The sequence below is a fragment of the Cnephaeus nilssonii genome, assembly GCF_951640355.1.
Source record: "Cnephaeus nilssonii genome assembly, chromosome: 5".
NCBI lineage: Eukaryota > Metazoa > Chordata > Mammalia > Chiroptera > Vespertilionidae > Cnephaeus > Cnephaeus nilssonii.
Window position 1 is genome coordinate 74,525,779 of NC_137076.1, and position 27,943 is coordinate 74,553,721.

The window sequence follows — 27,943 nt, forward strand, 5'->3', positions numbered from 1 at the left end:
ATGTACAGCATAGGGAATATATTCAATAATATTGCGATAACTATGTATGTACCGGTTGGGTACTGGAAATATGGAGGAAGAGGGGACAAGGGGGAGAACTATGTAAAGTATATGATTGTCTAACCACTATGCTGTACAACTGGAAACCAATATATAATACTGAAAGTAAACTGTAATTGAAAAAAAAAAAAGTAAAGCCTGTCAAAAGAAGGTAAAGGAAAAATTAGTAAAAAAAAAAAAAATGCAAGGACTTGTGACTTCATACTATATTTTCCTATTTTCTTTTAAATCAAATTATGAATTTCTTCAAAAAATATAGAGAACTATTAAACCTTGATTTTGCCGTTCCCTTACTGAGAGATACTAGTATTTGGGATGGTTTCCCACTTTAGTTCCTCATAAGGAACACAAAATGAGCGTCTCTGAGCAGATACCTCTCTTTCTCTTTAGTATTATTTCCATGGGATGTATTTTCCAAACTGGAATTACCAGGTCAAAGAGTAGAAATCGTTTTATAGCTATGTGATATCAAATCACACTGTAGCAGTGTTTTCCAATTTGGATGAGGAGAGAACATGTAATTTGAAAAAGTCTTATTAATACATATTGTTTTTGCAATATAAGTAAAACAAGCTATTTATGATTGTAATTTTTTTGCATATCTGGTTATAAAAACCAAGAAATGCAACAGACATGCTGTTAAATGTGACCTATGTTGAGCTTTACAATCCCTAGGAGAGAAGAACTTGCAGCAATGAAGTAGACTCAATGCTCCAAACATTGACACGTCACAATGGAAATAAAACAAAAAACATTTCCATAGCTTTAATTTTTGTCAAATATTTATTTTGGAATAAAAGATATATGTTTTTAAGCTTTTCAAGAGGATATGGAAAAATGTATCCTATAAATATACCTGCACGTGTATAAACTCATGTAAATGTAATAATATTTAATGCAGTATTGCTCAGAACAAAAGATTGAAAACAACCCAAAAGTCCATCATTAAAAAGATTAGATAAATTATGTAGATTCATGCAATGAAATACTACATCATTCTTTTAAAATGCTTATATATGTACTAGAGCACGGATGCATGAATTGGTGCACGGGTGGGGTCTGGCTGGCCTGCCCCGATTGGGGCCAATTGGGCTGGGCTAGCTGGGAGAGAGGCCTCGGATGGTTGGCTGGCCTAGCACCGCCCCCTGGTCAAACTCCCGGTCGAGGGGACAATTTGCATATTAGCCTTTTATTATATAGGGTAAGTATGTGTTAATGTGAAATTATCTCTAAGATAATATTGTTAAGTGAATAAAGTAAGAGGACAAGCACTCTTTAAAAACACACAGACTACATCAGAAAGGGTACATTAGAAACTAACAGAAGTTGCCACCAGGAATGGGAACCAGGTGACTGAGACACAAGGGTAGGAGAGAGACTTGTTTTTTCAATGGATACTTTTGTGCCTTTTGAATTTTACATTATGTGTATGAATTACCTATTCAAAAATATAATTTTTAAAGAAAAGAAATTTGCCCTAACCAGTTTGGCTCAGTGAATAGAACGTCGGCCTGCAGACTGAAGGGTCTCAGGTTCGATTCCGGTCAAGGGCATGTACCTTGTTTGCAGGCACATCCCCAGGAGGGTGTGTGCAGGAGGCAGCTGATCAATGTTTCTCTCTCATCGATGTTTCTAACTCTATCCCTGTCCCTTCCTCTCTGTAAAAAAAAATCAATAAAATATATATTAAAAAAGAAAAGAAATTTGGTGTAAAGGCTAAAAACACTGCTCTACAAAAATATTAACCAATTTACAAGGATGCCCACATGTAAATATACTGGAATAATTTAAATTTGCATTTTAGTTGCTAGGCAGGCTGTTTGTGAGATGACTGACTTATTTTCTTAAGTATAAAATTAACTATTTCTATACTATGACCATCTGTCAAAAATGGAACTAAGTTTATATTTGTACTGATTTTTTTATCTATTTAGAATAGCAGCTTTTATTGTCCCGTATTTCTCTTCTGCTATTTCCTTCTTGATAGTTATTTTACTATATTTCAATATGATAAAATTTAAATTTTTATGTTGTAACTTTTGTGCTAAATATTTGTACTAAATATTCAATTCTCCAAGTCTAATTATTAAGAGTATTTTCCTCTCTGCTATCTTAGATTTTCAAATCCCTTTATCTTTATTTCATTTTATTTTTCTCATGAGAATTTTTTAGTTCTCCTTGAAGAAATCTCACATACCACGTTAAACTAATTCTCAGGTAATTAATGGGAGCTTTTGGTCACTACTGTAAATGAAATCTTATGTTAAAATTTTTAAAAACTAAATAAGCAGTACGAACATATTCCTGGGATAAAAGATTTTAAAGTATATTTAAAAAAAACAATGAAAGCTCCTGACATCCCTTTTCTCCAATCTTACTTCCCCTTTCCTAAAGGTAACCACTATTAAATGTCCTTTCATTTCCATTTCACATGCACACATGTGAACACACAGACACACAGACACACACACACACACACACACACACAATGTCCAAACATCTAGTTTAATAATTTAGCTTTTTTACAAATATGTTAATGGGATGATGTAGTAATACTATTCTGAAATTTGCTTTTCACTTAATACATATATCTTTAAAATATTCCAGGTCTCTACATGGAGATTAAACTAATTGTGATTTTTTTCAGAGCTTCATTATAGTCCACATTATTTTTGTACCATAATTTATATAACCAATGTTTTGTTTATAGTTATTTAGATTGTGTCAAACTTTTTATTACAATGTTTCAATAGAAATTTGTTATACTTAAATATATTTTTCTAGAATATATATCTAGAATTAGAAACACTGTGTCAAAAGAAATGCATTTTAAAAATTTCAACAGTTACTATTATACTGCCCTTCAAAAAACCGCACTATTTTATAATCTCATCACCAATACAGCCTTACCAATCTGTATATCCCTTCATCCAAACCGATGGGTAAAATATCTCCCACTGTTGTTTTAATATGCATTTTCCTAATTATTTGTGAAGTTGTTACAAAGTGCTCAATAAATGTTACCAAATATTATTGTAGTTAACATCCTTTCACATGCTTATTGCTGTGTACAGTTCTGTGAATAACGTATTTGTACATATCTTTTGCTCATTTTCCTGTTAAAATTTGGTCTTTTTCTACAACTTGGTTTTTAAGAATGCAATTGATTTTTTTAATGTTTTTATTGATTTCAGAGAAGGGAGAGAGAAAAATAGAAACATCAATGATGAGAGAGAATCATTGATTGGCTGTCCCCAGTACATCCCACACTGGGGATCGAGCCTGCAATCCAGGCATGTGCCCTGAGTGGGAATCAACCGTGACCTCCTGGTTCACTGGTTGACATTCAACCACTGAGCTACGCTGGCTGGGCTGCAATTGATTTTTAAAATATTTTTGTTTAATTTCCTTGAGTTTGCTTGATTTTTAGTCTAGTCATAAAAAATTCTGAAACATGTTTACTTCCTATGTTCTAATCTTTCATCTCTAATCTCTAATTGTTATTAGCAACATCACTAGTACGAGGCCTGGGGCATCTGTGTATTTAATATTGCTTAAGTTCTTTATTATTTACACAAAACCTGAAACAATTACTTAAAAAAAAACAACCACTTTGGTTCCATATCCAGTGAGAGCATATGCCAGGGTTGGGCTCAATCCCCAGTGTGGGGCATGCAGGAGGTAGTTGATCAATGATTCTCTCTTATCATTGATGTTTCTATCTCTCTCTCCCACTCCCTTCCTCTCTGAAATCAATAAAAATATATTTTTTAAAAATATCACTTTAATTTTGATTTGCTTTTCCTGTCAATAAAAGGGTGGCAGTATAGTGCCTGGTTATACTGATTCATGGCTAGATTAAGATATTCATTCTGCCACATATTAAGTAGTATATAACCTTGGACAAGCTATTTAAATTAAGTCTTGGTTTCCTCAATTATAAAACAGGAATTTAATATTGTCATAGTCTATTGTGAAGATTAAAAGAAACCATTCTTATAAAGCACTTAGAACAAGCACTTGCCACATTGTAAGTGCTCAATAAATGTTACCAAATATTACTGTAGCTAACAAATAAACAGCTATATAAGATATAGCATTAGTACTAAGAAAGAAAATTTTGGTCAGCACAGAAAGCAATCTGTGATATCTTTCATCCATATGTGCTCTTTACCTAGTAAATAATCAAAGAGAAAGGATTTTCAAGAAACTTAAAAATCCAGACTTTGTGGAACAAAATGTCACACCAGTTTTTGCTTCTAAACCAGCCTACTCAACACATAAATGTTTAATCAAAATTATGATTTACACTTACGATTTTTGTGGCCTAGTGTCATAATTCTATCCATATCATCAGCATTATTTACCACATAAGCTGATAAATCTTTGATATAAACTCCCACGTCAGGTCTCTCTTTAACCTAAAAAAAATAATAATCATACGACTTAATACATATATCCATAATTCTTTCACAGTTATTCATTGAACATCTATGTGTTATTTATTGAACATTGAACATCCACTACATATAAATAATGTGTAAATAAATGTGTTATTTAACACAATTATTTATTGAACACCTACTGTGAGACACTGCTAGATAATGAGTATACAGTGATAAACAAGGTAAACAGTCTCTACACTTGTGGAAGTGAAAATCTATAGGGAGAACATACAAACAAATAATTACACACAAAAATTATTTTACTTCCACTGTGATAATGCCATGAATTAAAAAATATAAGACAGTATAAGAATACATTATAGAGACTTACGCTGATGAAGCAGGGACAGGATAAGTTTCCCTAAGATGATGTTTAAGCTAAGACTTAAAGAAACAGGAAGTAGCCAATCTGGGTTGGGGTAGGAGGAAAAGAATAAATGTAAGGATTCTGAAATAGGAGTAAAGTAGACTGGAAAGAGGGATGGGAGTAGGATGGGGTGGCGAGAGTGTAGGATATCTGGCTATAGAGGTAGGCATAGATAAGATTAAGCTATTATTGGTCTTAACATTCTATTGCTTTGGAAAGTACTCCAATTTCAATTATCCTTACCTCTAACCTCTGTGTCTGATCCTTGCCCAAGAGGTCACGAACTTCTTCATTATATATTTCCAAATAAGACACTCGAACCAAAAATCTATAAATAAAACATCACTTTAAAAACATGAAACAATGAAATATTTATAAGAACAGTTTTAAAGTGTGTTTATAAGATTTGTACCTATAAGCCTTTCTTAAGTTTGTACTTCTCAATATTGGAAAAATAAAAGAATTATTTTACCTTGTATCACCCTCTGCTTTTGCAATATGACCAAATATGTGAGCAAATGAATTTGGAATGATTCCTCTAAGTTCAGGAACAGCTCGAACACCTTCCATAGTAAAAGTTTTGCCTGTTCCAGTTTGTCCATATGCAAAAATAGTCCCTGAAAATGAAGAAAATCAATGTCTTTTTAGAGTATAAGTCTGTAGAACAACAGCTCTTAAAATTAATTCCTTTGACACTGTGATGCAATTTCTTCCCTGAATTCTAGTACAAATTTCACCTTTATTGACAACTATTACAATATGTATGTACTCTGTGCCTCATGAGCAAAGCACGATTAAAGTACTAGAGTCAATGAGATATTTCTAATTATTAATAAAAAGAACTCCAAACCCTAAATGTAAAATCTTACATTTAAAAACATTTCTTATAATGTGTACATTAATTATTTAATGTGGACATTAAGTTGGAAAAGATAGTGTAATTACAGCAAAAGAATACAGATTCCAGATCAAAGAGACCTCAGTGTGAATCACTTATCTGCCACTTTTTATCCACTTGACCTTAAGCAAGTTTCTACCCAGAGATTGTCTCCTCAAAGGTAAAATGGGAATAAAAATTTAGCTACCTTACATTAATAGTAAGGACCAAATGAAATACTTCAAGTGACCAACATGATGTCTGGTAGAGTACAAGTAAATGGTAGTTGCAGCTCGATCCCCAGTAGGGGGCATGCAGGAGGCAGCCAGTCAATGATTCTCTCTCATCATTGATGTTTCCATCTCTCTCTCCCTCTCTCTTCCTCCCTGAAATCAATAAAAATATATTTTTAAAAATTTCAGGGAATCAAATCTAACAATATACAAAAGGATAATACACTATGACCCGGTGGCATGGCTGGTTTCATATTTTAAAATCAATCAATGCAATTGACCATATTAACAAACTTTTTAAAAAGATCATTTAAATAAATGCAGAAAAAATGCATTTGACAAAATATACATTCCTGAAAAAAATCTCCAACTAAAAACAGAGGGAAACATCTTCAATGTGATAAAGGATGTCTATGAAAAATCTACAAATAGAAATAAGCCAGTCGGAGAAAGATAAATATCACATGATCTCACTCATATGTGGAATATAATGATCAACATAATTTGATGAACAAGAATAGATCCAGAGACAAATGGTGGGGGGGGGGCGGGCGGTTAGAGAGCAACCGAAGGACTTGTATGCATGCATATTAGGATAACTAATGAACACAGACAGTGGGGTTAGTGGGGGCTTGCCCGGGGTGGGAATGGCTGGGGGGGGAGGGGGATGAAGGGTCATCATTTGGGGGAAAAGGAGACATATGTATAACTTTAGACAATAAAAAAAAAAGAAAAAATCTATAAATAACATCATATTTAGTGGTAAAACAATGAATGCTTTCTCTCTAAGATCAGGAACAAGACAAAAATGTCCACTATCACCACTACTACATTGTACTGAAGGTTCTAGCCAGTGCAATTCGGGTAACAGAAAGAAATTATGAAACTATAGTGCAATTTGGGTAATAAAAGAATAGGAAAGAAAGAAATTGGTTGAACTATCTTTATTTGCTAACAACATGCTCTTGTGTCTGTACAATATCCTAAGGAATTTACAAAAATATTATAATTATAATAATAATAATAATAATAATAATAATGATAGCCTACTAGAAATAATAAGTTTAGCAAGGTTGCAGTATACAACAGTTTTTCAAAAATCAACTGCAAAATACAATGAGATACCACTTCATAATATTAGCATGGCTATAATAAAAAAGACAGGAGCTCCCAGGTCCCATGTGCAACTCCTAGCCAGAGAGAGGAAGGGAGAGATATAAACATCAATGGTGAGAAAGAATCATTGATCCTCTACTTCCTGCATGCCTTACACTGGGGACTGAGCCCACAACCCAGGTCTCATAATCTTTGCTATTGAAACAGAAGAAAGAAAGCATGCAAGATATTCAAAGACCTAGGAGAACAGGGACCTTCCTCCCACAAAAAAAATTTGACTAATGAGCGATAGAATATGCTCTCAGACCTCATTACCAAGACAGCAATGGAAATGCCTTCTGGCGACTGCAGAAAATGGCTACTGATGGGAAGGCAGACTGCAAGATAGTGTGTGAGTGAGAAAACAAAGGGAGAGTGTGTGGTCACATGGGGAGTGTTTGTTGGTGAGTTGAGGGACAGCTATACTCCAGGAGACTTTGGGGGACTGTCGGACGGGGCTCCCCCACTGCTGCTGGGTTCCCTACTGGAGCGACCGGCTGGACGCGGAGACCGCGTCATCTTGAAGGAAAAGTGGATGTTATCAGGAGCCTGAAAAGCCTGGGGAATCTACAACTACAGCACCCACCAAACAGCTGCGAACCCAAGAACACCGATTCCCAAGTGGTGCAAGCACACAGATTCAGAGGAGTTCTACACTCCAACACAGAAAGGAGAGAGAGAACTATATAACCAGACACGCAGAGAAGAGAGAACATGGGGAGACAAAGAAACAGCCTGCATATGAAAGAAAAGCAGGCATCACCAGATAAGAAAGTTAACGAAATGGAGACAAGCAACCGGTCAGAGAAAGAATTCAGAGAAATGGTCATAAGATGGATGAAAAGAATGGAAGGCAAATTCAACAATATGTGTAAGAACCAAGAGGAAATGAAGAAGCATCAAGAAGAAATGAAAAATGACATCACTGCTGTAAAGAACTCAATAGAAAGCATCAAGAGTAGACTAGAAGAAGCAGAGGACCGCATCAGTGACCTAGAAGACAAGGTAGGAAAAAATACCCAAGTAGAGCAGCTTCTAGAAAAAAAAAAATTAAAAAGCAGGAGGAGAGCCGAATGGAACTTTGGGACAACACAAAACAAAACAACATCCGCATAATAGGGATGCCAGGAGGAGAGGAAACTGAGCAAGGAATAGATAACCTGTTTGAAGAAATAATGACAGAAAACTTCCCTGATATAGAGAAGAAAAAACCCACACAAATCCAAGAAGCTCCCAGAGTCCCAAGCAAAATGAACCCCAAAAGACCGACGCCAAGGCACATTATAATTAAACTAGAAGCCCAGTGCATGAGATTCATGCACTCAGGGGGTCCCTCAGCCCAGCCTGTGCCCTCTCGCAGTCTGGAACCCCTCGGGGGATGTCCGCCTGTGGCTTAGGCCTAATCCCCCTCTTGCAGTCTGGGGCTCTCACAGTTCGGGACCCCTTACTCCTTACCACCTGCCTGCAGGGAAGATGGGAGAGGCTCCCGCCACTGCTACTGTGCTCGCCAGCCATGAGCCCAGCTTCTGGCTGACTGGCGCTCCCCCTGTGGGAGCACACTGACCACCAGGGGGCAGCACCTGCATTGAGCATCTGCCCCCTGGTGGTTAGTGCATGTCATAGTGACTGGTGATTCCACAGTTCGATTGATTTGCATATTAGGCTTTTATTATATAGGACTGGCAAACACCAATGACAAAGTAAGAATCTTTGTCTTAAAAGCGGCCAGAGAGAGACAGAAAGTTACCTACAAAGGATCCCTCATCAGACTAGGGACTGATTTCTCAACAGAAACACATTAGGCTAGAAGGGAATGGAATGAAATATACAAAGTCATGCAAAGGAAGGGTCTGAATCCAAGAATACTGTACCCAGCAAGGTTATCAATCAAAATTGAAGGTGAAATCAGGAGCTTCACAGACAAAAAAGGACTAAGGGAGTTTATTACCACCAAACCAGCAATGCAAGAAATGCTAAAGGGTCTGATGTTAAAAAAAAAAAAAAAAGAAATAGGAAGTGAAGAAGGAACACAGTGGTAAAGAATAAAAATGGCGACAAACAAGTACCTATCAATAATAACTTCAAATGTAAATGGATTAAATGCCCCAATCAAAAGACATAGGGTAACGGATTGGATAAGAAAACATGACCCATATATCTGCTGTCTACAAGAAACCTACAAAAAAAAAGACGCACACAGACTGAGGGTGAAGGGATGGGAAAAGGTTTTTCAGGCGAATGGAAATGAAAAAAAAAACGGGGGTAGCAATACTTATATCTGACAAATTAGATCTCAAAGTGAAGAACATAAAAAGAGATAAGAAGGCCACTTCATAATACTAAAGGGAGCAATCCAACAAGAAGAAATAACTCTGGTAAACATATACGCACCCAATACACAGGAGCACCCAAATACATAAAAAAAAAAAAACTCCTGGAAGATATCAAGGCAGAGACTGACAGCAATACAGTAGGAGACTTTAATACCCCACTATCACCATTGGACAAATCCTCTAAACAAAAAATCAGCAAAGAAACAGCAATCCTAAATGATTCACTAGACCAGATGGAATTAATTGACATCTTCAGAATATTTCACCCCAAAGCCACAGAATATACATTCTTCTCAAGTGCACAAGGGTCATTTTCAAAGATAGACCATATATTGGGTCACAGGCAAAGTCTCTTCAAATTCAAGAAGATAGAAATCATATCAAGCATCTTCTCAGATCACAGTGGCATAAAACTGGAAATCAACTACAATAAAAACAATCCAAAAAAATCAAACACATGGAGACTAAATAGCATGCTATTAAACAATGACTGGGTTACCAGAGAGATCAAAAAAGAAATAAAAAACATCATGGCAACAAACTACAATGAAAACACAACAATCCAAAATCTATGGAACACAGCGAAAGCAGTCTTGAGAGGGAAGTTCATAGCTCTACAAGCCTACTGCAAAAAACAAGAAACAATGGTAATAAATCACCTAACCCTACAACTCAAAGAGTTAGAAAGAGAGCAACAAGAAAAGCCCAGTGTAAGCAGAAGAAAGGAAATAATAAAGATCAGAGCGGAGATAAATGACATAGAGACAAACAGGCTCACCAAGAAGCAAAGAGAGAGGACCCAAATAAACAAAATCAGAAATGAAAGAGGATAAATAACAACAGACCCCACCGAAATACAAAGGATTGTTAAAAAAATACTATGAACAATTCTATTCCAACAAACTGGACAACCTGGAGGAAATGGACATATTCCTAGAAAAAATACAACCTTCCAAAACTCAATCAGGAAGAATCTAAACAGCTCAACAGGCCAATAACTATGGAAGAAATTGAAGCAGTCATCAAAAAGCTTCCAGCAAACAAAGCCCGGGACCAGATGGCTTCACAGGGGAGTTTTACCAAACATTCAAAGGACTAAAACCTATCCTCCTCAAACTATTCCAAAAAATTCAAGAGGAAGGAACACTTCCAAGATCATTCTATGAAGCCAGCATCACCCTAATACCAAAACCAGATAAAGACAACACAATGAAAGAGAATTACTGGCCAATATCCCTCATGAACATAGATGCCAAAATCCTCAACAAAATTCTAGCAAATCGGATCCAGCAGTACATCAGAAAGATCATACACTATGACCAAGTAGGATTTATCCCAGGAATGCAAGGATGGTACAATATCCGCAAATCAATAAACGTGATACATCATATAAACAAATTGAGAGGTAAAAATCACATAGTCATATCAATTGATGCAGAAAAAGCATTTGACAAAAACCAACACCTTTTCTTGATAATAACTCTAAGCAAGGTGGAAATAGAAGGATCATACCTCAACATCATAAAAGCCATATATGATAAACCCACAGCTAACATCATACTCAATGGGCAAAAACTAAAACCATTTCCCCTAAGAACAGGAACAAGACAGGGATGCCCACTCTCACCACTCCTGTTTGACATAGTACTGGAAGTATTAGCCATTGCAATTAGACAAGAAGAAGAAATAAAAGGCATCCAAATTGGAAAAGAAGAAGTAAAGCTGTCTTTATTTGCAGATGACATGATATTGTACATAAAAAAGCCCGAAAGACTCCATCAAAAAACTATTAGACTTAATAAATGAATTCGGCAATGTAGCAGGATACAAAATTAATGCCAAGAAATCTATGGCATTTCTATACACCAGGGGTCCTCAAACTTTTTAAACAGGGGGCCAGTTCACTGTCCCTCAGACCGTTGGAGGGCCGGACTATAGTTTAAAAAAAACTATGAACAAATTCCTCTGCACACTGCACATATCTTATTTTGAAGTAAAAAAACAAAACGGCAAAAACACCCGCATGTGGCCCGCGGGCCGTAGTTTGAGGACACCTGCTATACACCAATAGTGAACTTACAGAAAGAGAGACTAAATGAGCAATCCCATTTACCATCGCACCAAAAAAATTAAGATACCTAGGAATAAACTTAATTAAGGAGGTAAAAGACCTATATGCGGAAAACTACAGGACACTGAAAAAAGAGATAGAGGAGGATGTAAACAGATGAAAGAACATACCATGTTCATGGATTGGTAGAATCAACATCATTAAAATGTACATATTACCTAAAGCAATCTATAGATTCAATGCACTCCCCATTAAAATACCAATGGCATATTTCACAGACCTAGAAAGAACTCTCCAAAAACTCATCTGGAATAAAAAGAGACCCCAAATAGCCACAGCAATCCTGAGAAAGAAGAACAAAGTGGGTGGGATCTCAATACCAGATTTCAAGCTGTATTACAAGGCCACTGTTCTCAAAACAGCCTGGTACTGGCACAAGAAGAGACATATAGACCAATGGAATAGAACAGAGAACCCAGATATCGACCCAAACCACTATGCTCAATTAATATTTGACAAAGGAGGCATGAACATACAATGGAGTCAAGACAGTCTCTTCAATAAATGGTGTTGGGAAAATTGGACAGATACATGCAAAAAAATGAAACTAGATCACCAACTTACACCATACACAAAAATATACTCAAAATGGATAAAGGACTTAAACATAAGACGGGAAACCATAAAAATACTAGAGGAATCCACAGGCAGAGAAATCTCAGACATATGCTGAAGCAATTTCTTCACTGATACCGCTCCTAGGGCAATGGAAACTAAAAAGAAAATAAACAAATGGGACTACATCAAAATAAAAAGCTTTTGCACAGCAAAAGAAACCATCAACAAAATAACAAGAAAGCCCACTGTATGGGAGAATATATTTGCAAATGTTATCACTGATAAAGGTTTAATCTCCACCATTTACAGGGAACTTATACAACTTAATAAAAGAAAGATAAATGATCCAATAAAATAATGGGCAACGGACCTAAATAGAATCTTTTCGAAAGAAGACAGAAGGAAGGCCAAGAGACATATGAAAACACTAATTACCCGGTGCACGAAATTCGTGCACATTAAAAGGGGATTAATTAGAGGAAATAATTTAATATTGCTATTTGCCCTTTCTCTATAATAGAAGTGTCAGAGATGAAAGAAAATTAGTAAAATGTATATGAAAACCTTCCTCCTGTCAGAATCTGGGGCTCACCACGGGAACGAGTGTCAAGTCCCCGCCCACCCACATGCACCTCAAAATCATGTGAGACCCAGACCTGGCTGGTCCCCCCTCCCCCCATTGGGCTAGATCCAGACCCAGCCAGTCCCACCCTTGTCAAGCCCTGCCGGGCAGGGGGCATAGTCTCAGGTCCCCTGGCCTGGCGTCAGGACAGGGGGAGTGGCCTGAGGTCCCCCAGCCCAGACCAGGGCGGGGGGCATGCCTTGAAGTCCTCCATCAAGCCCTGCCAGGTGGGGGACATGGCCTGAGATCTCCTGTCAAGCCCCACTGGGTGGGGGGCATGGCCTGAGGTCCCCCGTCAAGCCCCGCCAGGCGGGGGGCACAGCCTCAGGTTCCCGAGCCCAGCACCGGGAGGAGGGTGCAGCCTCATGTGCCCAGTCAAGCCCCACCGGCAGGGAGGCGCAGCCCCAGGTCCCCCGTCAAGCCCTGCTGGGCGGGGGCGCGGCCTGAGTTCCCCCAACCTGGCACTGGGGGTGCACCTTGAGGTCCCCCGTCAAGCCCCCCAGGGCAGGGGAGGGCATAGCCTCAGGTCCCTGCTGATTGCTCGTTAAGGCTTAAAACTATATAAAGTACTCACCATTGTAGCCTTCAAGAACAGAATCAATAATAGGTCTTGCAGTTAAGTTATAAACATCAAGTTGTTTACTCTCTGGTCCAAAAACTGTATCAAAAGTAAATGTCTTTGGAGGTTCATTGGAAGAATCGGTCTTATGTACAGTGATAGTTCCCCTCATCTCATCCACACTGACAGCCTGTTTGTAGCACATGGATTTCTCTCTCTCATTGAGGGGTCGGCACCTCACAACCACCTTCACATTATCACAGCTTTCTGGCTTCTCTGATTTATTGATCTGGTGGAGAAAATATTTACAGATCATGAAAAGCACATTTACATTTACCTTCAACAGATTATGTTTAAAATTTGAAAAAGGTTACTTTGCCATCTCAGTGCCTTGCACATGTAAGTACTCCATAAATATCTGTTAAATGCAATTAAAGATCTTACAGCTACATAGAAAAAGTGTATTAAAAATGTGAAAAAGAAGTTTCTTTTACAATACTAATGAGGGGAGGGAAAATATAATTTACACTTATAGTAAATGCTACTCAAGCAGAAATGATCAGTATATTATTGTCATTCTGCACAAAAGTCCCGGACTTCCTGAGTTTCCTACCTGTAGGAAAACACATGTGAACAAAATTAACAACTTCAATCATCAAGAATATAGTAAGTAGTAGGTCCTCTGTTCTCCTGAGACTTATTTTTTTATAATGAATTAGTAAAATGTTTTTTATCATATAATACATCCATATATAGTCTATTTTCTTTATAGAAGACAAAATAAATGAAAGACAGAAAGGGAAAAAATGGCAGCAGAGAAAAATGTTTTAGTATGACTACTGTTTGATACTCATTAGAGAAACAACCTACTTAAAATTCTTCAATGGTTTCCCACAGATCTTAGGATAAAAATAAAAATCCTTAAGGTAAGATCTGGTCCTGGCCCATGTCTACTTCTCCTGTCTTATTTCACAAGTTACCGTGCTTGGCTTTCTTAGCCACAGCCACAGCCACAGCAGCTTTCTTTTAGGCCTTTTATTGTCACCATGATCCTTCTCACCACAGACCTTTTTACTTGTAGTTCCTTCTGCCTAGAACAGTGGTCGGCAAACTCATTAGTCAACAGAGCCAAATATCAACAGTACAACGATTGAAATTTCTTTTGAGAGCCGAAAACCGACTTCTGCGCATGGGCCACGAAGTTTCAATCGCACTGTACGTGGGCGCCCGCACATGGTATTTTATGGAAGAGCCACACTCAAGGGGCCAAAGAGCCGCATGCGGCTCGCGAGCCGCGGTTTGCCGACCACTGGCCTAGAACATTCCTCACTCTCCTCTTCATTTATACTGCAGATCTCAGCTCAAAATCCACTTCACCTGGGCAGACTTCTCTGAGTAGGTCAAATCCTTGTACAGGCATACCTCAGAGTTACTGCAGGTTCAGTTCCAAACCACAATAAATCGAGTAATGTAATAGAGTAATGCAATAGGAGTCATAATCTTTTTGCTGGTGGAAGGTCTTGCCTTCAATTTGTAAAAACACAAAACATCTGTGAAACACAATAAAGAGCAATAAAACGAGGCATGCCTGTATAGGCCCTGAGAGCACTTCTCACTTCTTTTACATCTGGTACAATTACACTTTTGATAGCTCATTGTTTAATTAATGTCTGTTTTTCTGTGTCTACACCAGACGTTGCAAACAGGTAGTCAAGGGGCTGAATTCAACCCACAGATGTCTTTTGTTTGGCTCATAGTATTTAAAAATCTCTTGGCCCCGCCAGTGTGGCTCAGTGGTTGAGAGTCAACCTATGAACCAGGAGGTCATGGTTCAATTTCCAGTCCATGCCAGGTCCATTGTGGCTCCAATCAATGAGGCAGTCAATCAATGATTCTCTCTCATCACTGATTTTCTATCTCCCCTTCTCCTTTCCTCTTTGAAATCAGTAAAAATATATATAAAAAATAAAAGTCTTTTTAATTAGTTGCTAAAAGTTAAAAATTGAAAAATTTTCACAAAATAACAATTTCAGATTCTCTTGCAAAAAAAAATAGATGATCTGACATCTGTAAGCCAGCATTCCTACATGGCAACACTTTACAATTAATCAGAACCTACTTCTATCTATTGTATGCCACCAACTGACTTCATTAATGTTAAGTGGCTTGTCTCTATAAACATGTATGGTTTTGACCTCCGCCCAAGAAGACAAGCTTCTCTCTTCCCAAGGTCAAGAACCAGGCTGGTTTTGCTCAATATTGTATCTCCAGTGCCTATCATGTGGTTGGTGCCCAATATTTATTGAATGAATTGATAAACAATTTGAAAGCAACGACAAGGAACAAATATTGAGTATTTAATGCTAAGTGGCAAGCACTGTCCTTTATTTCTCCTGAGCAGTATCTTATTTCATCCTGATAACCCCATGAGGAAAAGTAAAATTATGTGGGAACTAAGGGCTCAGAAAGATTAAATAATTGTCGAAGGCCTCGTAACAATCAAATAAGTGGCCATGGCTCAGGTGTTCTCCATGATCCTATACTGGACTACGGTCACCCCTTTACTAAGTGCACAAGACAAACATACCTCCCCCCACCCCCTCACCCACAAAGACACCTAGGGGTTACATCCTTGCACTGTAAGCTAAGGCGCCACAAGAGAAATGACAGCTCGAGTCAGGGGCCTGGAGTAGGGGCAGGCAGCCCTCGCTTTGCTGCCTTCCGGAGCCTGGCTCCGCTGTGGAGATCCTCTGGGGTGCGGAGCATCCAAACGCGACTCTCGGCGGCCGCTCCCAGATGCCCAACGCAGCGGGCAGAGCTGAAAGCCAGAGCGCATCCTCTGGCACAGCGCCTTCATTCAAGCAGCGCAGGCCCTGCGGGATGCAGCAGCGACAAAGGTAGCAGAGCTTGCCCCGGGTCCTTCCCAAGGCCAGGTGGAGGCTCGCGCACCCCAGGCCTACCCACCAGGCTCCCCCACGGCCCGGGACCCAGGGCCGGGCCCTGCCCCGCCCCACCCCGGCCGCCCGCCAGCCTGCTCCGCGCCTCCATGGCAACGGCCGCGCCCCCGGGCCAGGCCGCGGAGATGAAGAGAAACCACAGCGGCTGAACGACTCTCCTCACCGGCATCGTGGCTCTCTCCCGTGCCCGGTGGACGTCCGCGCCCAGGGTGCAGTCCAACGACGCCGGGTTCGCGGGAGCGGCTGGCCGGAGATAACTGAAAAACCGCCTTGGCGCTCCCGAGACTGCGGCTCCCGGGCGAGAGTGCGCTGTGCGCAGGCGCACTCCTGGCTCGCCCCGCCCCATTCTCGGGTTCTCGGGCTTCCTCCGCCGCTTGAATTACGCCTGCGCAGAGGCTTTCAAGTCCGTCTCCTAGGACGCTAGACAGAGTGCGCCTGCGCAATGCTGCCATTCCGCAGCGCTACACCTCAGGCTCGTTGGGGGCGGGGATGCCTGGCTGTCACTAGTTGGGAAAAGGAGGCGTTTCTAACACAAGCCCCATCTTCTGGCTCTTGCAATACTCCAATATTTAAAAAAACAATAGCAGCCCTTGCAATTCCCGGCCCCCTGTTCATATGGATGTCTCTCTCTCTCTCTCTCTCTCTCTCTCTCTCTCAAGATCAATGAAAGGAATATCCTCTGGTGAGGATTTTTTTTAAAAACGCAAAAAGAAAAACTCCAGTAGCAATTGTACATTGTGCCCCCATCTGAAGAGCTAAAGACTTTAGATACATTACTGCGCTTGATTGATGACTTGTTTATGATCTCTCACCATTAGAAGGTGAGGTCCGTGAGGTGTTTTGTCGACATTCTCACTAGTATCTCCAAAACTTAAAATGGGACCGAGAATAGGACCTGGCACAGGGTAGGTTTTCAATACATTTTTATGAAAGAACAAACGATCCATCTATCGTCTTTCTTATTTGAACCACTCCCCTGAACACCACTCCACTTGGATGTGTAATAGGCATTTCAAATTTATTGTGTCTAAAATTGAAAGGTTGATTTCCATCCCTCCCCCAGTATCCATCCCTACCGCTCCTACCTGCCCCACACCAAACGTCAAAGAACGTACCTCATCACAAATGTAACCAGAATTCTGACAATTGTTTGGGTCAAAACCAGTCTCTTTCTCTCCTATGCAATATCCAGTGCTTGTTCTCTGTATCTTCAAAGATAGAACCAGAATCTGACCATTTTTCACCACTACCACCATTGCTCATTTATATTACTACAACAGCTCAGAAACTGCTTTCCTTGCATGCATTCTTATCCCCTCTTGGTCTGTTTTCAACACAGGAGCCAGAGTGATAATGTTAAAACATAAATCAGATAGTGTCTTTTCTCTGTTCAAAACCTGTCAACGACTTTCCATTTCACAGTGTAAATGTTACAACCCTTCTTCCCATGTCCTGCAATCTTCCCTCTTGCTCAGTGTTCTGCACCAGTTCCACCTGGCCTCCTTGATTCATGTCATCACAGGCATGCTTCTACCTTAGAATGCAAAGGCTTTTGCACTTGCAGTAGGAACTAATAAAAATAGCTATAAAGCATTTTATTTCATGCCAGTGTACTGTTCTAAGTACTTTACTTTCTTTTTAAAAATTAATTTAATTCACATAATAACCTTTTGAAATAGGTATATTGATTATTTTAAAAGAATATAGGAATAACTGTTTTACAGATAAAAAAAAACACTGAGGCATAGCACCAAGTAAGTAATTTGTCCAAGGTTATACATATGGGCAGTGACAAAGCTCAGATCCAAACTGAGGCTCTGAAAAACTCTCCCCCTAGATATCTGCCTGACCCCATCACCTCCTTCAAAATATCTGCTCACACATCACCTTCTCAGTGAGCCCTGCTACCATCTACACTGAGTGGCCAGATTATTATGATCTCTGAACGCATAATAATCTGGCCACTCAGTATATATTAGAGGCCTGGTGCATGAATTCATGCATGAATTTCATGGGGTCCGGCCAGTCTTGGCCAGGGGGAGGAGACATGGGTGGTTGGCCGGCCTGCCTGCTGGTTGAACTCCTGGTGGAGGGGACAATTTGCATATTAGCTTTTTATTATATAGGATATACATTGAGTGGCCAGATTATTATGCATTCAGAGATCATAATAATCTGGCCACTCAGTGTATTTTAAAATTCCAACCTTCAACTCCAGTCTTAACTCCCTTCCTACTCTTTCCATAGTACTTACATCATCTGACATACCATACATATGATATATATACCCAGCTTTATTGAGAACATAATCACATATCACTCATCAATTTAAATTGTACAACTCCATAATTTATGCTATATAGAAAGTTGTGCAACCATAACCACAATCAATTTTAAACATTTCCATCACCCTAAAAAGAAACTCTATACTCATAGCAGTCACGCCCAACATCCCAGCCCTAGGCAAATACCAATCTACTTTCTGTCTCTATAAATTTGCCTATTCTGGACATTTCATATAAGTGATATTATAGAGGTTGTGGCCTTTTGTGAATGGCTTCTACCACTTAGACTGTTTTCAAGCTCCATCCCTATTGTAGCATATATCAGTCATTATTTTTTATGGCTGAATAACATTCCATTGCATGGATATACCGTTGTGTGAATAGGCCACAATTTATCTCATTCCACTATTGATGAACATTGGGGTTGTATCCAGCTTGGGGCTATTACAAACAGTGCTGCTCTGAACATTAGTAGGTGTCTTTGTGCACACGTACGCATCTCTGTTGGGCTTGTACTTCTGGGTGAAATTGTGGGGCTTCCATGTATTCTTCTGTATTTCTGGATTACAATCTAAGTGCATGTCTATTTTATTCATTGTTATGTCCCAGCGCCTAAGATATTGTAGGCGTTAAATAAATATTGCTCAGTGGGAAATTGTATGTATTAATGAACCGTTTTGTAAGGGAGATCATCGCTTTTTTTTTTTTTTTGAGAGAGAGAGAGAGAGAGAGAGAGAGAGAGAGAGAGAGAGAGAGGTGGTCGAGACTCTGGGAGGTCAAGTCGCTGCAGGAGATCACACTAGGAGTCAGGAACTCCTCTCACACCTGTCTAAGGAAAGGAGCAGGGTATGTGGCCGGCGTCCTTCTCCCGGGCCCGCGGGGTCACCAGCGGCCCCATCCGGGCTGGAGACAGCATGGGCGGGGGCTTCGGGCGGGAAGAGGCGCGCCGCGCCGGGGCGCCGGGCGGGAGCCAGGTCAAGAGGGTCCCTCGCCCACCTGCGCGCCCCGGCCGGCCGCGTCCCCGGTGGGTGTCCCTCCCCGCAGGAGCCAGTGCCGAGGGGCGGACTACGCACCCCGCCGCCCCAGGTGAGGCTGGGTTGGGCCCGCCGAGCCCGCCGGCCCCGGGCGGCCCAGCGCCGGAGCGGGGCGCTGGGTTCTAAAAGCCGGGGCAGCCGCTCCGGGCCGAGGACGCGGCGCTCGCGATGGCTTCGGGCGCACGGTCCCCGCCCTCGGAGGAGACGCCGGACGGGCGTCGGATCGCACTGGCCATTAGGCTCCGTCTCCCGCCGCCTCGGAGAAGGTTCCCCGCGCCGTCCAGGGGGGAGCTCGGGGGGCGGGCTGCGCGGACCCCGCCAGCCGCAGGCCCCGCCGCCGTCCCCACTACCCCGCCGCCACCCCCGCGCCCGCTGCGGCTGAGCGACTCGGTGGGCCCCCTGAACGAGCGCCGGCTGGTCGCCCACCTCCGCCTGGCCCTGGGCCGCGAGGCGCGCCTGTGGCGGGGCGGCCACCCCCAGGTACCGGTCCCGCGGCGGGGCCCTCCCGGGAGCACCTGCATCCCCCACTTCACGCGCGCTCGGGACGCGGCCGGGCCCCACCTGCACCCGCGCTCAGGTGAGCCGCACCCGGGGGCCGGGACACAGCCCCAGGTGCGTCCCCGCACGAGGCACGAGGCACGAGGCACGAGGCGGGACTCACCGGTTCTCTCACTGGGGGTTGCCCTGCGAGGAGGTGCTTGGGGAGGGCCTGCGGGTCGGGGAGCTCTGCTCAGCCTGGGGAGCAGGCGCGGGAAGGGGCCGCAACGCTGAGCCGCTGGGCGGCTGGGAGGCGCTTCCCCCTCCGCGATTTTTTTAAATCTTTTTTTTTATTTTATTGATTAAGGTATTACCTATGTGTCCTTACCCCCCCATTAAGGCAAAGGGGCTGCTCACCTTAAGCAGGCGGCTCCTGCCACTGGTGGGCCGGGACCGGCCCCCAGCCACCTTCCCTGCCACCCCTCCTCCCCCTTTGGAGCAGGTGGAGCTCAGCGGCACTTTGCAGGAGGTCGAGCTGCAGCTCCGGCGGCTGGGGAACGTCTTCCTCTTCTCCCACAGCACCTTCAACCTGGCTCTCACCACCTGCTGCCGCCTCCTGGCCTCAGGAACGGTAGGGAGCCCTCGGAGGGATGGTGAGGGGTGGTGGAGAGGGAGGGGACCTCCGCTCCCCAAGGCTGCTTGAGAGAGGAGCCATCTCCATGCTCAGAACTAAGTACCTCGCTGGAAGAGGGGGACCTGGAATCGGACCCTCTCCACCCCCCACCCCTGTGCCTGTGGCTTAGTGGTGTGTGGCTGTCAGGGGTGGACTTGGAGTTGAGAGGACCTAGCTGAGAAAGGACCTCCTGTGTGATAAGGCAGGGTGTGCTTGGGGGTTCCCTGAGAAGGTGTCACATTCCCTCTTCCAGTCAGTCCCCCGATGAAGAAAGGACTACTGACCAGGCATCTGTCCTGACTGATATCAGGAGCAGTTCCACTGGTCAAATCTAAAGCTGCCACTAGCTTATTTATGGAGGAATACAATCAGTCTTTTAAAAAGCGGGGAGGGGGTTAACTTCTTAAAGAAAAAGATCACAAGTGCTTCGCAGTTTGTTTCTGACACTCATCTTCTACTCACTTGTCGTTCTATACTGCAGGTGAGAGAGAGCTTACTCCACATTGTCACAGTCACTTGCTTGAGACTTGCTGCCAAGGTCAATGAAGAAGAGGAGGTACGCACCTCTGGAAGTCCACTCGGGACTGCCTTTGGAGATGGAAGGGTGTAACACGGGAGCACTCAAGTTTCCTGTGTACTTGGGAATGGTGGCCATTTTGTTTTTGTTTTAAATAATATTTTATTGATTTCAGAGAGGGAGACAGAGAGAGAAACGTCAGTGATGAGAGAGAATTGTTGGTCAGCTGCCTCCTGCAGGCCCCACACTGCGGATGGAGCCCGCAACCCAGGCATATGCCCCGACCAGGAATAGAACCGTGACCTCCTGGTTCATACAGTAGGTCGATGCTCAACCACTGAGCCACACCAGCTGGGCAATGGTGGGCATTTTGAAAAAAAGTTATTAACTTCCCACGATATCGCCGTCCTTTCTTTTTTAAAAATACTTTATTTATTTTTGGGTGCCCTCAGCGGGAATGGAACTGGTGACCTTTTGGTGCACAGAACGATGCTCAGTGAACTGAGCCACACTGGCCAGGGCTCTGCTGTCCGTTCTTAGGCTTGTCGGACTCTGGGAGCCCACAAATGGAGAATTAGAACAGCTGCATCTCCTGGCCCAGCAAACCTGAGCTCCTGGCAAATAGATCTTGCCTCGTTGGTTGATGCCAGATGCCACCTCCCACTAAGCAGAGGCATCTGCTGTGGAGCTAAGGAAATGGCCTCCCAAACCACGTGGCCTAATGTCCACTCCTGGACACTACATCTAAGAAAGGTGCTTGAGACTAAAAGATGTGACTGTGTCCATGAAACTGGTCCTCAGGGACTCTTGGACCATTTTCGGAGAGGGGCAGGGGTGGAGGAGAAGCCTCCACAAGAGCGTCAGGCTTGCTGCGCTTCTAAGTTTCACTGTGGTTCTGCTCCGGACAAGATTCTCTCCCAATACCCTTCCCAGACCTCCTCCCTCCCCTCTGGGTATGCTGGAACCACTGCCACTTCCGCAGGGTCTCCCTTAGCTGATCTCAGGGTCTGAGGGGACAGAAGAAGTAACTTGTGTCCAGTTCTAAACCTTCAACAAAAATACTTTTAATTTTTGTTTAATATAATTTATGCCCCCAAAAGTTGCTTTGCCCAACTAAAAATCAAGTCGATGACCTTTAAAAGGAATATTTCTAAAGGTTACAGTAATACTTTATCTAAAAAAGCAGAGCCAAGTCTTTAATGCACTTGGTACTTGAATGTTTACTTAGAGACAAGCCTTATTAGTCCCTCTGGGGGGGGGGGGGGGGAATCAAAAGTTTTTCCAAAACCGAACTGCCTTAAAACAAGGCTAAAGGGAATGTGTTTGCAGCTATGGTGTTGCCAAAACTGAGGCTGTCTGGTGCAGACCATGAAACTCAAAAGCCTACTTTTTCTCTCTACCACAAGCAGTCATGGTGGGGCTCAGGAACAGGTCCTAGAGGGCTTTGGGTGAGTTCCTACCGCTGAACAGAGAAGATGGCATAGGCCCTCTCTCCAAACACCTCTGGGCAGGAGCTGAAGTGCAGCTGGGAATCGGAAGCTGTTTGCAGAGGGTGACCATGTGATATTTGCTACACATTGTAACAACGGCCTATGGCAGTGGTCGGCAAACTCATTAGTCAACAGAGCCAAATACCAACAGTACAACGATTGAAATTTCTTTTGAGAGCCACATTTTTTAAACTTCAACTTCTTCTAACGCCACTTCTTCAAAATAGACTCGCCCAGGCCGTGGTATCTTGTGGGAGAGCCACACTCAAGGGGCCAAAGAGCGGCCTGTGGCTCGCGAGCCGCAGTTTGCCGACCAGGGGCCTAGGGACTTGACCATCTAGATCTGGGTTGGGTTTTCCTTCAGAAGTATTTTCTGTCAGGTCACTTGGAGACAATTCTATTAGGCTCATGGACGTCCAGCCCCGTGGATAAGAAAACAGAAGCTACCATGACATGATACAGGGCTTTGGCCTCTTTATTTTCTTTGTACAGTTAATTCCACACATCAAGGACTTCATAAAGTACTGTGGCTCTGACTATACCCCAAGTGAGTTGCTAAGGATGGAGCTGGCTATTTTGGACAAACTGCACTGGGACCTCTGTATTGGGACGCCGCTGGACTTCTTGAACATAGTAAGTACAAGGAGTTTGCAGAGTCTACCCTGGACTCATTTGTGCCTTTGGAACAGCTCACAACAAAGGACGGCCAAGCACAAGCGTGCACACGTCCTTGCACATGCACCACAAAAAGGTGACCCACAAGGCTCATGACACATGGAGCAGTGAAAATGTACCTTACATCCAACACAGTTCCACCAGACTTCCACTTCTAAAGGACAGTAAAGTAACTTTACAAAGAGTTTTAGACGGCACTAATATGGTTTCTCTTAAATACACGTTGCAAAAATATTTAACTTTCCATTCTATGAATACTGTACATAAAAAGCTGTCTGCTCTTGGTACACTTTACACACATTCACTTAGCTGTCTTGATTCACCTACACACAATCCTTATTGAGGCTTTAGACCATATTGATCTGGCACTTAAAAATATCCTATTAGTCGGTATTGGTTTTAGTTAGGGAATGATGGTCATCTTTAAGGGTATGATTCTGTTAGTAAGGCAAAATTATGCAGTGTGGAAATGTCATGGGGTTTTGGTCTGTTATGAAGCATGAAGATCATATCACCAAGGGCTGTTTCATTATGAAAACTGGCCACTGTTGCCAAGTTGCCGTTTCTTCCCATATCAAGCAGATACAAGTAACTTTCCTGCTATTGTTCAGCATTGAAACGTTGTTATCTAGGTACTTTGGGCCTCTTAAGGCCACGTTAGGAAGCAGACTGCCTTTCCTCTCCAAGGTTGGAACTCAGCTTGACCACAAAATGGGCATGAAGCCTCAAGCCCCTGGTGGGGCCATGAATGGAAGTGAAAGTGATTGGGCAACATTTGATGTTCCCTGATGAAAATTTAAGTTGTTTGCACTTTTGGTCATTGATATATGAAAAGTATGGGGTTTTCTGTTCTAACATTAAAAACCACAATCTCCAGTTCCACGCCCTGGTGGTCGTGGGCTGGCCCCACGTGGTGGAGCTGCTGCCTCAGAGGAATCCTTCCCTCCACGTCGCGTCCCTGACCAAGCAGCTGCAGCACTGCATGGCGGGCCACCAACTGCTGCAGTTCAAGGGCTCCACACTGGCCTTGGTCATCATCACCTTAGAGTTGGAGAGGCTCATGCCCGACTGGTGTGCTCCTATATCTGATCTGCTAAAGAAAGCACAGGTAGACATCAACTTTGCCCCCAGACCAAGCTCTCCGTCTTGTTCCCTGAGCTGCCACACTGTCTCCAAAAGGGGACCCACGGCCCTTCTTGGCCCTTGGCGCAAGATGCTCTGGCCATGACGACTCTGTGGAGAGTCTGCCCAAGGGCTAGGCTTTCCACACTTGGCATGCCCTCTGGACTTGAGTATGGTGTACATGTTCCCCTCACGGGGCCAGTTGGGTGGATTTCTCTGACAGTGAGAAAAGCTTTATCTCAGTGGCAGCCCTTATAGCCAAGAGGGCGTGGGGAGAGGGGGGGCGTGTCCAGTTCAGAAGGAAGCAACCCAGAGTTTAATATTGAGGAGTATAAATTTCAGACCTCTCACCATCTATATGAGTCTATGATACCAGGCATTGGGGCGGGGGGGGGGGGGGGGGCGCTGTCAGAATCTCTCAGGATGGACAGAGTAGGGTGGAATGCATAGTTAGACTCATTACGGTTTTACTGGGGTTGGAGATGGATGTCCCTGAGGTGGTAAGGTTACTGTGCTTAAGTTTTGTGACTGGACCCCTTTCTGAAATTGCTCCATGCTAACATCTGGACGTTCACTGCTCATTCCTTAGAATGTGAAGTGGTTCTGCACCAAGATGACCACTCTGTTTTAATTACAGGTCAGCATCGAGCAGTTTGTCCACTGCAGGATATTGGTAAAGCAGCAGCTGAGAAGTGTTTAGTCCTCCTCCTGCACAGACAACGTCCTCTTTCACCTGCCAGCCTCACCTCTTCCCCAGTGCCCTTCAGAGCGTAATGGCAGCCTCTCCTCTGTTGGCCTCCTCTAAATTCTAGGCTCTATGGATTTTGTAACAAGAAAGGAAAAAAGCCCTAGAAGAACAGCTGAGAAAAAATTCCTGGGTCCTTAGAATAAAGGGGGAAAAAGGTTGGGGTCACTAGAGATAAGGGCAGATCCTGATCCTGCTCCCTTCTTTCCCCAGGGAGAAGGAATGAATGCTTATGCTGCAGCTTGGTTTTCCTTCCCCAGCAAGGGCTGGTATCGGCCCCCAAGCGAGCTGGAGTATGAAGCCAGAGGGAGGCCTTGCTCAGGGCTGAAGGGCCGGGCCAGTTTTGTGTTTGTTTGTTGTTGTTGTTGGTTTTTTTTAGGGCCCGGCTGGTTTTGACCGACCAGGTTTTGCTGCCCTACCCCCCAGAGCTGGCCAGGTCCTCCCAGCTTCCCAGGCCTATAGCAAGCACATGTGCAGCACAGCCAGCCTGCCTGCCACTGCAAAAATAGGACAGTCCCTCCAGATACAATTACCCTGATTTGGCCATGACTTATGTCTTCTCTTTACGAGGACTGTACTATAAAGTACGCTTTGTTTAATGTACGATAATGTGATCAAGCTTTAGGAATATTTTCCCTTTGTTACTCTTAAGCAAAGTCGTTGATCGGCATAACTAGAGAAACTTTTATGCTAAAGAACGGTATTTCAAGGTGTGACCCCTGTGATGGGGCGGTGCAGCTCCAAGACCTTTCGTTGAGATGAGCGGGTTCTGAGACCGAGCCTTCTCCAACCGCATGCTGCCGGGAGGAGGAAGAGGAGGAGGAGGAGGAGGAGGTGATTAGCATGGCTGTGAGGGAGACGCCAGCTGCCTCTCCGAAGCTGGGACACTACAGAGCCATTTCTGAAGCAGTGGGGTCCAGCTGGCAGGGATGCCAGCTGGAGCTGTGTACGTAGTGCTGGGATGTGAATGACTGCGCCACACACTTAGAGGGGATTTGTGAAGTCTTTCCAATGTGAACAGTTTTTGTAAATGTGCTAAGCCGTGGGGAGTATGACCTGCTACTGGGTGCAAAGTGGTCAAGGCCCAGATATTCTGTAATAGTTGTCTGCCCTGCAGTCAGTACCAATCCTGACCTTTCCTTGAAACAGATTTGCTTGTTGGAGCGTTGGTTAAAATAAACTTTAAGTCCTTGCAACCCTGTCTGAATATTTCACATATAGTGGGTACCACGCACTGAGACTTGCTAGAGTCAGACCCAGGTGGAATACCATCTCCTGGGCCCCATCAACAACTGTCCTCAGCGCAGATGGAGATGCCAAGAGCAGCATGTAGCTCATGGCCACGGCTCTCACCAGTGGCCAGGACTGTCCTCTGCCTCCTTCCCTCCACGGTCAGTGGGCACCGTAGTGGGCAGGGTGGGGCTCATCCTGAGGGCTCACACCAGCGCAGGCTATCTTTGACTTTGGGGAGCTGGGGGGGAGGTATCTGGCCCTCTTAGATAGGTGGCTCTGGATGTAAGCTGAGTCCCCAGAGCGAATCCAACTCTGAATTTCCAAAGAGAAGGTAGATCTGTGAAGCCCAGTATTGGGCTAAGGGACAGCCTTGTGGCTCCATCTTTCTATAAATAAAATTCCTCTTTGGGGAAGCAAACTTCTGTATTGCCTAAGTACCACTTGTAAGTTAAAAAAAATTTTTTTGATGCTGTTCAATATTGAGTTGGGGTCCCATCCTACTTTCCTCTAACATTTCCTTCTTTTCTTTCTTTTTTTTTTTTTTTTTTTGAGATTAGGAACTCATATCCCACCTCAGATCAGAGATTGGGGATCATTGTGGTGGGAGAAATATGGACACAATCCATCTTCCTTTTATCCCCACCACAGAAGGACTGTGGCTGCAGAAAATGGAGATGGGAGAAGGCTCAGATGGGCTAAGGCAGTGGTCGGCAAACTCATTCGTCAACAGAGCCAAATATCAACAGTACAACAATTGAAATTTCTTTTGAGAGCCAAATTTTTTAAACTTAAACTTCTTCTAACGCCACTTCTTCAAAATAGACTCGCCCAGGCCGTGGTATTTTGTGGAAGAGCCACACTCAAGGGGCCAAAGAGCCGCATGTGGCTCGCGAGCCGCAGTTTGCTGACCACGGGGCTAAGGGAAGTGCAGGGTTGGTGAGCATCATGTACCTTTCTTAAACTTGTCCAATTATTTCTTCCCTCTAATGGGTGAGCCGAGTTGTACAATGCTGTTCCCTTTACCAACAAGGCCTTCTCCCCTGGCTTCCAGGAGAACCTGTCATTCAAATCTTTGTGAAGACTTTCCTCCCTGTTCCTTGCCTCCCCGTGGGTAGACTTGAGCTGTACCTTCATTAGGGGTGTCTGCATACCAGTCTCCCTGCTGGACTGTCAGCCTCCCGGACTTTAGTCCCAATCTCCTCATTTTGGTCTTCACAGAGATTAGTCTAGTGCCCAACAGAGAAAACTCAACAAATGAACCCAGGACCTTGTCATCACTTCCTTCAACCAGAAGACTACCTTCCTTAACCAAATATTTGCCTGCTTACCACGGCATCCCACCTCTACAAAACCACCTCAGGCCCATCCACCCACACGCAGACTGAACACTTTCAT

The 27,943-nt window shown here is 43.3% G+C and overlaps 2 protein-coding genes across 2 annotated transcripts in view; one reads left to right on the plus strand and one right to left on the minus strand.

Moving 5' to 3' along the window:
* KIF3A (kinesin family member 3A) overlaps positions 1 to 16,749 on the minus strand; it is a gene marked incomplete at its 5' end in the record, with an annotated part of 43,687 nt that extends 26,938 nt beyond the window's left edge. Inside the window, 6 exon segments of the mRNA XM_079770143.1 lie at positions 4,376 to 4,481; positions 5,116 to 5,200; positions 5,345 to 5,489; positions 13,356 to 13,629; positions 16,461 to 16,652; positions 16,654 to 16,749. Of these exon segments, the coding sequence (XP_079626269.1) occupies positions 4,376 to 4,481; positions 5,116 to 5,200; positions 5,345 to 5,489; positions 13,356 to 13,629; positions 16,461 to 16,652; positions 16,654 to 16,749 (898 nt within the window).
* Positions 16,750 to 19,784: 3,035 nt separating this feature from the next.
* On the plus strand, positions 19,785 to 26,690 carry CCNI2 (cyclin I family member 2; the record flags this gene model as incomplete). Its single annotated transcript, XM_079770271.1, has 6 exons — positions 19,785 to 20,228; positions 20,494 to 20,724; positions 21,248 to 21,322; positions 23,266 to 23,406; positions 24,326 to 24,556; positions 25,529 to 26,690. The coding sequence occupies 6 exons, from the start codon at positions 19,785 to 19,787 to the stop codon at positions 25,709 to 25,711; spliced, it is 1,305 nt and encodes a 434-aa protein (XP_079626397.1). The 3' UTR covers positions 25,712 to 26,690.
* Positions 26,691 to 27,943: the final 1,253 nt, after the last annotated feature.